This window comes from Talpa occidentalis, unplaced genomic scaffold, assembly GCF_014898055.3.
Source record: "Talpa occidentalis isolate TD23 unplaced genomic scaffold, MPIMG_talOcc4v2.1 talOcc4.8, whole genome shotgun sequence".
NCBI lineage: Eukaryota > Metazoa > Chordata > Mammalia > Eulipotyphla > Talpidae > Talpa > Talpa occidentalis.
In genome coordinates, this window is record NW_023605194.1 from 41,522,034 (window position 1) to 41,532,103 (window position 10,070).

General features: G+C 44.6%; 2 protein-coding genes across 2 annotated transcripts; both read right to left on the bottom strand.

The window, feature by feature from the left end:
• Positions 1 to 414: 414 nt before the first annotated feature.
• CHCHD1 (coiled-coil-helix-coiled-coil-helix domain containing 1) lies at positions 415 to 2,775 on the bottom strand. Its single transcript, XM_037496985.2, has 3 exons — positions 2,618 to 2,775; positions 2,387 to 2,505; positions 415 to 1,816 (listed from the first exon to the last, which is right to left on the bottom strand). The coding sequence occupies exons 1-3, from the start codon at positions 2,739 to 2,741 to the stop codon at positions 1,703 to 1,705; spliced, it is 357 nt and encodes a 118-aa protein (XP_037352882.1). The 5' UTR covers positions 2,742 to 2,775; the 3' UTR covers positions 415 to 1,702.
• Positions 2,776 to 4,967: 2,192 nt separating this feature from the next.
• FUT11 (fucosyltransferase 11) lies at positions 4,968 to 10,051 on the bottom strand. Its single transcript, XM_037496984.2, has 3 exons — positions 9,250 to 10,051; positions 8,541 to 9,166; positions 4,968 to 6,999 (listed from the first exon to the last, which is right to left on the bottom strand). The coding sequence occupies exons 1-3, from the start codon at positions 9,955 to 9,957 to the stop codon at positions 6,852 to 6,854; spliced, it is 1,482 nt and encodes a 493-aa protein (XP_037352881.1). The 5' UTR covers positions 9,958 to 10,051; the 3' UTR covers positions 4,968 to 6,851.
• Between the last annotated feature and the right edge of the window lie 19 nt (positions 10,052 to 10,070).

The following is a 10,070-nucleotide window of genomic DNA, read 5'->3' on the forward strand; positions in this document are numbered from 1 at the left end:
ATAATGTCCCCAAGGAATAAACAGCCGCCATGCCTGCCGGGAATCGTAGGCTGTCAAGAGACAACACAGAAAATTTTGGGTGGAGTTAGCGTCCTAACTCCGGATAGGCCCTGGGTCCCTAGCACCATCTGGGAATTGTAGTCCATGCCGGAAGACTTTTTATGTAAGTCTCTAACTGGGAAAGCACCGGGTTAAAAGAAGGCGTTTGAGTCCAGAAAATGGTTGTACTCATCGTCACCAGGGCCTTTGAGTCTAGGGGGTCTTAGCCTTTTTTGTGCCACGGACCCTTTAGCAACCTGGTGAAGTTGTCATATTGTTTATAAATGAACAAAATAAAAGAATTACACAAGAAACAATTGTTGAAGTAGAATTATCAGAATACTCAAACACATTTACAACTTAGTTGTACTTCTTTATTTAAACAGAAAGATCCAACAGCAAATGTAATTAACTACCATAATTTTGAAGCCAGCGATGAAAGTGAGATATCTGAAACCAACTGTAATATATGAAAACACTGTGATTTCAGGTAGGTATTGCTAATGACACCACAGTTTATTACCTACAGTCCTAAATAAAATGCTAAATTTCAGCTCCAGTTAAAGATATAATTTTTTTCCCCATCCACCACACACCTCTTACTGGGAGTCTATTGACCCTAAGTAAAGAACTCCTTAGTCCAAAGTGCCTGAGACTGAGCTGCTTTCCCTAGCTAAACAGACCAACTTGCCCAAGACTCTATTCAAGGGGTATGAGGATTTTGTTAAGAGGTAGCTGTGGGGAGTCCAGGAAGCAAGAATCCTTCACTAATTATCCCACTGGAGTTTTAACCTCCCCTGCCCCAATCCCTCTGTCCATTTAATACTGTCAGATATATTAAAAAAAGTTAACTCAGTTATGCCTAAAATGGCAGAATATACATAAAACGCTATACAATTGTTTCTAATAGCAGGGATTCACAAAAAGAAATGCCTTTAGCAACAGGTAGATAACTATGAGAAGGGAGAGGTGATACACAAATCAGATGGCCAATTCAGTGTATTTCACCATTTGGGAGAGTCCAGAGGATAGGCCCCTAGAGAATGGAGACAAATGATAATCAGCTCTACATGATTATTGCCAGATCTTTTCATTTTTGAAGAAAAACTAAAAAGTGGATTTTTATGACATTTTTTCCTATTTCAACTTAAAAGTGAATTTTCAACTGTATGAACCAAAGGAAATACATCTGCAATACCTTTGGGTCACTAGGTTGTGAACTTTTGAGTGTTCTGGAAGCTTTTTGCAGCATCTATGCACAAAATAGGGAGTTACTAAATACTTGATGGCCAAAAAAAATATGTATACAGGCAGACTTCAGGTATCTACAACAAGGGCAATACATGGTGTAAAGGACTTCAAATGCAGGCAAGTTTTTCTTCTGCTGCTTGCAGCAAGGAACTTTCAGAGTCTAGGGAGGACTAGAAACCTTTATGCAGGGTTCAAGTATAAAGGGAGTACCTAACCCACAACAAAAGGCAAAGTTCTCTTTAGATTTTATTCAAGATCAAGTTTTACTTCCAAAGATTCTAAAGGGGTAGGGGGAAGAGTGTTTGGCCTCCTTTACCTTTCTAAAAGAAATGAGCAGTGCAAATGTCTCTAAAAACGTCTCTCCATAGTTCTCAGAGGTTATAGTCCAGTGATTGAAAATACTTTTCCATCTTCAGCTGACATGAGATTTGTTAGGAAACCTCTGTAACAACTTAGTCAACTTCTTGGCGGGTAAATATCCAGACTCTCCCATGGTATCCTGGAATGATCTCATCTTTCGGGCTGCCTGGAAACACAAACCAAAAACAAGAATAACAACTCTAAAGTTTTCCCTGATTTAAGTTAATAGTTCTTACAATGCCCCAAACACACTAAAATATTAACTCACCTGCTGTGTCATTTTTCCAGTCCCCTTTCAACAATAAGGAATAGGGACTTACAAATGACTGTGGTCTGGAGCTACCATGCCCAGACCATATAAGCTTTCCTTCAATATCTTTAGTTCTATTGCAGACAATGATTTCTATCTGTGGTGCAATTTAAATTTTACAATGTAGTTTTCCCATTCATTCCTTCGTTTGGCACTTCCAAACTTCTGTAAGTTGGGTACTAGTATTAACTGCACTTTTTATCTGGTAGAGCTAAAAGCTCAGAGCAGTGAAATAAAAAGCTCAAAAGGCAATGTCTTCAAAACTATCACCCTTCCTACTTTAGCGTGGGTGAAGTAGCTGCCAGAACTACGGTGGCCTTTTAGATTAAGGGACTTTAATCACCTAGCAAGAAGCAGAGAAAGCCATTACTTGTATCCCTCCTCCCCTTTCTCCTCCCTAGAAGGCATCCCAGGAACCTCTGTCACCTCAGCCCTTGAAGCACAATCGAAGAAGTTCTGGATTTCTTTTCTACACGCGTCATCGCGGAATTCATTCTGCTTCCAGCAAGCCATCATCACAGACATCTCCGTGATACAGGTCGCCTCTGAAGTAGTACATGGGGGGTAGGGGAAGTCAGTCATAAGAAGATTCTTAATTTCCAGCCCTCCCACCCCGCTGATTTCTGCGAAGGAATCTCCTCGGCTCCGAATGCTCACCGCCTTTCTCCCGGCGACGTTCTCCGACGCGGTTAGCTAGAATGAGGGGCTTATTGGGTTTCAATACAGGTTTCTGTGAGTTTCCAAGCCGCGCTAGGCGACCTCGCAGACTGGGCGCCGCCATTGCGCACTGAACTCCCAGCAGGCTCTTCGGCGCCGTGCGTGACCCCACGTGACCCTTACGAGTTCGATTGGGTTCGCCACCCGGATCTCGGAAAGTTAGACAGCAGCTGGCCTGCGCGGCTTCCTGTTTTTGGCTGGATTCCCAGGCTGTTTGGTTCGGACACCCGCCGGTCCAGACTTTTTAGCAGGTTAGGAGAATCCTTGGGGCTCGTACGCTGAACAAGGTCGTTCCTTTATGAACTTAGGGCCTTGAAGTCTGGGGGCAAACTGGGCCGGGAACTCCTAGGAAAGGGCAGTTTGTTTCCCCTGGTGGACATTTGTTTATATGTGGACTTTGTTTCTCCTGGTAGCCCAATGGACTACAGGGTTATTGACATAGGCAAGGGCAATGGGAGCAAATCAAAATAAGAGATTTTAAGATGTTAGGTTGGGGAAGACTTTGCTTTGTTCTAATAAACCTTCAAGAACTTTTGGTTTTGACTAACTTTAAAGTTTCTACGAAGCCTAAAAAAAAAACAAACCTGGTTGTCACGTTTAGCTCTTTACAAAATTCAGCCCAAAGATGTGCTATGAATTATCAAGGCTTTACAAATGAGCTTCAGGAAATATTTCCAGTGCCCCAAAATTACTGGAGGAAAAAAATATTTCTGATAAATAGAAGTATAACTTGAATAAGCTCGTAGTAGCTCATTTTTCTTGTATAGACAACAGCTACTACTTAAATATTGCTTGCTCATTTGTAAAGATCTCACTGGCGAGGGTGAGGTTTAAGCACTTTCGCATTCGTCATCTTATTTAATTCTCTAGACAATCCTGTGATCTTTGGTAGTGTTGTAACAGGGTGGTCCCTGAGATCTGTGCCACCATAGATATGGTGGAATAAAAATTAAAAGGGGGGATTGTAACAGGGTGGTCCCCAGGAAAGGGGGAGGTTCCCTGCCCCACCCAAGGGAGGGTGGAGCTGAGCAGGAAGAGGAGAAGCTGCAGAAGAGACTGAGGAAGGAAGCAGGATGGAGCAAGGAGACCTGGAGGAGGTGCATGGAGCCTAGGGACACGTGAAGAAACTGCGCTTGTCTTTTGGTCGTGGACTAGGTGACACAGATGTGGGTGAGACCCGTGGGGAGGTGACAATGGCAGCTTTTATCTTGATGTTGATTTTGCTCTTTTCCTTCCGGGCTTGTCCAGTTGTTTGTGACCCTTTTCTGTGGGTCCCCACTGAAAGATGCTTTAGACTTGTAGCAGGCTTTGGGGCCTTGTTCTGGGCCAATCCCATTTGGATGGACTTTTACCCACGAGGGGACGGGTAACTCTGGATGCTTCATTTAGAAACTAGACTCTTTGCCTTACCTGTATTGTTTCCTAGTTTTATTAAAGTTCCTTCCCATTAAAGTCTCCTATGTTTTGTGTTGATGCGGCGGATGGCAGAACCCATGTAGAATAGGCAGGTTTGCGGGGTTTGGGCTGCCCCTCTCCCTGTCCTATAATAGTGTCTTTCCTATTTATAGACTTGGACCTTCAGTTGTGATACCGGGCCTCATCAGACTTGGTTGTGACTTTTTTTTTTAAAAGATTTATTTATTTATGCATACAAGAGCTGGGGTACAGGCCAGAGGTGCTGGGGGGGGGAGGTGTGAGAGGATTCACCAGAGACAGAGTGGGGTACAGAACTGGCAGACTGACTCAGATACACTGCTTAGGCGAGCAGCAGGCGAGACAGGAGAGGCCTGCGGCGCCATGTGGGTTGCTCCCTGGCCAGCTGGGGATGGAACTGGTGCTGCAGAGGCTGCGGATTGCCTCATAGTGCTGTGCTTAACTCCTTGGGCCACCAGGGAGGCCTGGTTGTCACGTTTAGCTCTTTACAAAATTCAGCCCAAAGATATGCTATGAATTATCAAGGCTTTACAAATGAGCTCCAGGAAATGTTTCCAGTGCCCCAAAATTATTGGAGGAAAAAAGTTTCTGATAATGGAAGTATAACTTGAATAAGCTTGTAGTTCATAACTACTTTGAAGGACAATATTTGTGTAAATTTAGTGTACTTAAAATAATTTGTCACAGATGTTTGGAATCTTCCCGGAGGGGCCTTGTCAAAGAGGTTTTCTATGACTTCTCACATCTCACCACCAACCTGTTTTATTGTCTTCATAGCACCTATCACAGTTTGAAAGAAGTTGTCATTGTTTATGGCCTTACCCCAAACACCCACATACATGAAGGGACATATCTTTCTTCTTCATTATGAATCTCCAGTACCTAGAGAAGTACCAATAGATACTTGTTAAATGAACTGTTTCAAATGTTTTTGCAAGTCTCCAACTTTATTATGCCCATCCCAGAAATCAAACAAAAGACAATGTTTAAAAAGCAATTTATTATACAAAATGAAACCTGAGATAATAGAAAATAGCAACACTTGCAGTAATAAATAGCAACACTTGCAATTGCTTGTGGTAAAAAAGCCTCATGCTCCATCTCTCTCCAGCAGCACAAATAAAATGGATTCCTATCAGGTATTTCTAGGGCCAGTAACCCCAAGTCTGCTACAGAACAGGCTGGGCTCCAAACCAGAAAAAATCACATTGCTTGCTTTCTTCATAGAAAAAATGAAGCATTTAGTTGATAACTACCATGTGGCTATTCCTGGTTCTGCGTTCTCTTGTGAAAGTGTGGTACCTGGTTTACCCTGCTCTCTTGTGAGTACTTTTATGGTAATTGGACTGAAGAAGAAAGTTCTGGGACACAATAAAACACACTTGTGTCTCCAGGCACAATCATTCATAAACACCTGGATGACTTTCTACACAAATGTGCAAAGGAAGCGCCAATGTTAGCTGGTGTAATTAGAAGAAGTAAGGATGAGTCTACACTTTCATAACCATCACTTACCCTTATATTGCACATAATGAAAATTGAGTCCTAACCTTGGTTTGCACTTGAATAATATGTATTTTGCATTATAAATCAGCAGGATCTACATTTAAATAAGTCACAAGATTAGAAATTATGGAATCCTGCATTTGACTTTCTTTTGTGGATTCCTATATCAAATTCTAGCAAGTATTTTTGAAGGTCTGTCTTCCTCTTTCCAGGCTGTTATGAAGGGCTTTTTTTTTTTTAATTCAAGAATAAAATAAAAAAAAATAACACACACACTCATATATATATATATATATATATATATATATATATATATATACACACACACACATACACACAAACTTACAGCCAGATATACTGAAAAGTTATGGAACTTTTCTTGATAATTCATCAATACAAAATTAACAACTGGGTAGCTCTAAGGTCCAAGGTATTCTAGTTCCACTGCCCCAGAAAAAGCTAATGGTCTTCCTGCCCATTAAGCTGTATGTTCAAACCACAACTACATTCCCAAATTTGACTAACACACCTTTTCATTTAGCTAGCCATTTATGGTGCTCCATCTAAATGCAGTCTCGGTATATACCATAAAGATTGTAGTATTAAAAAGATATCAGTAATTGAATGAATGAAGTTGGAATAATCATCTCACTTAAAGTGAGTAGTGCTACAGAATATGAGATGATGTTCAGAGCTATTATTGAACTGTTTCTCCCAGCATAATTTTCATGATTCTATGGGGAAAATAAGACTTTTGTAGCATATACCTATAATTAAACTGAGGGAGGAGTTCATTAGGCATACAGAAAAAAAACAAAGAACTATAAAAATCCACACTTTGATTCACATTGGCCTATTTTAACATTTCAAAAGCATTTATATATACATATGTGTATATGTCATATATGTGTGTATGTGTATACATAATAAGGAGAATGAAATGGCTAGAGAAATAAGTAGTTCTTTAAAAATTCTTTTGGGTAAGCATCTGAATCAAATGGATGTTTCAGGTTTCTGTTTCCCACTAAACCAAGAACTGGATGCCTCCATCTTTCTTTGAGAAAGATAGGCTGAGACTCTAGCTATACATAATTAGTATATAACTAGAATTCTTATATTCAAGGTAAGACTGTTCATTGCCAGTTTGTGCAGCAGATGCCCGACAAGTTCCATGATTGAATAAGGATGTCCATCTCCTTAACTCTTATCAAGTTAAAGGCTTTCACAAGAGTAATCAGAGATTTTGGTTCCGTTTCATGAAGATGTCATGTAGGTAATCCCAGAACTTCCTCTCTTGTGTCTCATTGTTGTGGATCATAGCAGTGAGAGCTTCCCCCTGGTCCAGACCTTGCCAATAATCCTGCAGCCACATCTCCTTCCAGCTGAAACAAAATAGGGATTGTGTTATGAAACCTCAGCACAAACTTGAGCCCTGCCTTTCTCTGAAAGGCACCAAAGAAATCTTAGGCAAACACAGTAGTATGGCTAAGACAGGGCTATGCTTCAAATGGAAATAGAAATGATGTAAACCCTGTACTTGTCCAAGTGATGGGCAGTAAACCACAAACACAAACATATCACGCGGTCCACCCAATGAGTAAAATCTATGACTTGCCTGTTCCCAAATGTGAAGGGAGTTCAGTGGCAAGCAGGGCAGAGGCCAGACTATGGAAGCAGCAGTCTTGTTAAGGAAAGCAAAGGAGCATATTTACTTGGTTACCTGTTAATTTGCATGCCCCTTTATTACAATAATTGAAATCAAAGTGCAGTGCCACCCAGTGTCTAGATAAGATATAAGCTCAGTATTTCTTTTAAATGTTTTATACTTTTCTCCAATAAATCATATTATGTTCAACATAAACTAGGTAGAAATTACTTGATGAAGGACTCCAATCTCAGGTCGAAACTGTGCCCACAAAATATAGAAGCAGCCTTCTGCTGCCATCCACTGTCCAAATCAGTCTCTGCAGAAGATTCCAGCAGCTTCTCAAGCTCAATAATTTTATCACCTCTCCTCCAACCCATGTGGTCTGCTCCAAGTGACAGCAACATTTTGGACCCCACCTCCCATGCTAATCTTGTTTGCCAGAGCCACCACCTTCTGCCATCTGTTACAGTAACCTCTTCATTTCCCTTGCCCACAACCCTTATTATCTTCTGTTTTTTTTATGCATAGAACTAGGGTGTAGGCTAGAAGTGTGGGGGAATGAGAGGATTCACCAGAGACAATGGGGAGCAGAACAGGTGGATTTACTGAAATACACTAAAGGGAGCAGCAGGCAAGACAGGAGAGGTCTGCTCTGCCACAAGTGGGTTAGCACCCTGGTGGGGGATCAACTCAGGCCACAGGTGATAGCCTGACAGCGCTGACAATTAACCCCTAGGCCACCAGGGAGGTACAATTATTATCTTTTGAGAGCATTCCTTCTACCTAAAAGTGAATATCCAAATTAGGGTGCCTTTAAGACTGAAAGGAGGTGCTATTAATAATTATGCTAGGTTAATTGATGTAAACTCTGACTACTGCAGACAAACCTAACCTCAAAATACTTACTTGTATTTCCCACCCCCACTCCCACAGGGCAGTGTGTGCTTAGTAAATAGCAGAGTAGATTTTCAGGACAGTCCAACTCCTGGCCTGGCCCCAGTTTAACTACCAAACTTGTATCTCTTCCTGATTGGCCCTCTTCTCTGGTTGAAACCTTTTATGAATCAGTATTGTAAACAATACCCACATAAGCTGAATTCAATTAAGTTGTTGCTTGCATTTTTTGTTGCTGGTATTTTACATCTTTTATAGACATCTTGAAGGCAGATGAGCCCATGATAATGTCTTTCCACAGCAGCCCCTCAGTTCGTAATGTCACAGGACAGAAGTGAATCATTTGATTTGAAGGCAGTGGGGGACCCCAGTTACCCTTACCTGTCATTCTCAGGAATCTCTTCCATACTGCCAAAGCCAGGAGTGGGCACTGGGCAATCCATGTGTGAAGGCTGGGCAATGTGAGGCTCAGGGACAGGGATGTCCTCAGGAGAGGCTGCCTGGGCTTTCTCAGCTTCCAGCCGAGCCAATTCGTGGTCACAGACGAAACACTCAAAACCATTGAGGTAGTTAGGCAGTGAAGGATCATTCACTCCCCATTCTCGATGCTTCAGACTATCCAGAAGGAACTGGTTGGTGATGCCCCCTGGTTGCTTGTAGGCCAGGTATTTCATATATTCCTCATCATTCTTGTCCAGAAAGTCAATAAATTCTGCCAGCTTCTGAGGTGACTCGAAGTCATCGATGAGGATGATGGAGTGATTGTTGGGCATCCAGTCCCTCACAGAGGGAGAGCCGCGGTACACAGGCACAGCACCCAGGTGCATGGGGCGCCACAGTTTTTCTGTCATGTAGTCGTCACAGATGGCATTTTCGAGGGCCAAATGGAATTTATAGCGGGACAAGAAGGCCAAGAGCTCTGGATCCTCGGTGGTGGCTGTGGCTGTGTCCTGTAGCCGAGAAGTAGGCAGCTCCCGATTTTGTAGGCATTTCCCATAAGAGTCCACCTGAGCAGGGTAGAGTTAGAGGTCAGACCAGGAGCCCTGGCTTCCGCGCCGCCGCCCCTGCCCCTCCCCACGCCCTCACCCACCGGGATGTAGCGCATGAGCTCGCGCACGTAGCGGTCCCGGTCCGCGGGCACGTCGCAGTGGGACTGCAGATACAGCAGAGGCGCGTAGCCACGGCGGCGCCACTCCGCGCGTTCCCGGAGCGGAGGCGCAGCATGGCGCAGGTAGGCGGTCCCGGGCAGCCACTGTAGGGACAGTGGGTAGTCCGAGTGGCGGCTGAAAGTGGCAGTAAGATTGAAGAGACGGATGCCCGGACCGTGGCTCAGCAAGAAGTTATTGAGGGGCGACTCCTCGTGCAGGAGCGCCCAGTTCTGGTGCGCCAGGCGCGGCAGCGGCGCCTCGGACGCGCGGAAGTCGGTGCCGTAGAAGAGCAGCGCGCGCGTCCGTACGTGCCCCCGCGCCCGGCGGTCCCGGGATGCCACGCACGCGCCGCGCGCGCACTCGATACGCTCCGAGTCCCCGGGAAAGTGGGGAAACAGCCCTGGGCTCCACCACAGCAACACCGGCAAGTCCACCGCCTCCTCCCGTGCAGAGCGCGGGGTTCCCGGGCTGTGCGCCACCCCCACCGCGCCCAACGCTGAGGGCGCCCGGAAAACCGCGCCATCCCACGGCTCCGCCCACGCCGCCTCCCCGCCGGAATCCCCCTCCGCCGCCGGCCCAGAGCCTCCGGCTACACAGACACTAAGCATTCCCAGGGCGGCCAGCATAACCCCAGTCCGGCCGGTCACCATGTCCACTCTGGCCACCGGTGCCTCTCAGACAGCCCAGACCCCACCCTACGGCCAGCGGCGAGACGGGGCCTTACGCCACCCGGGCACCACACGCATGCGCAGCTCCGCTCCGC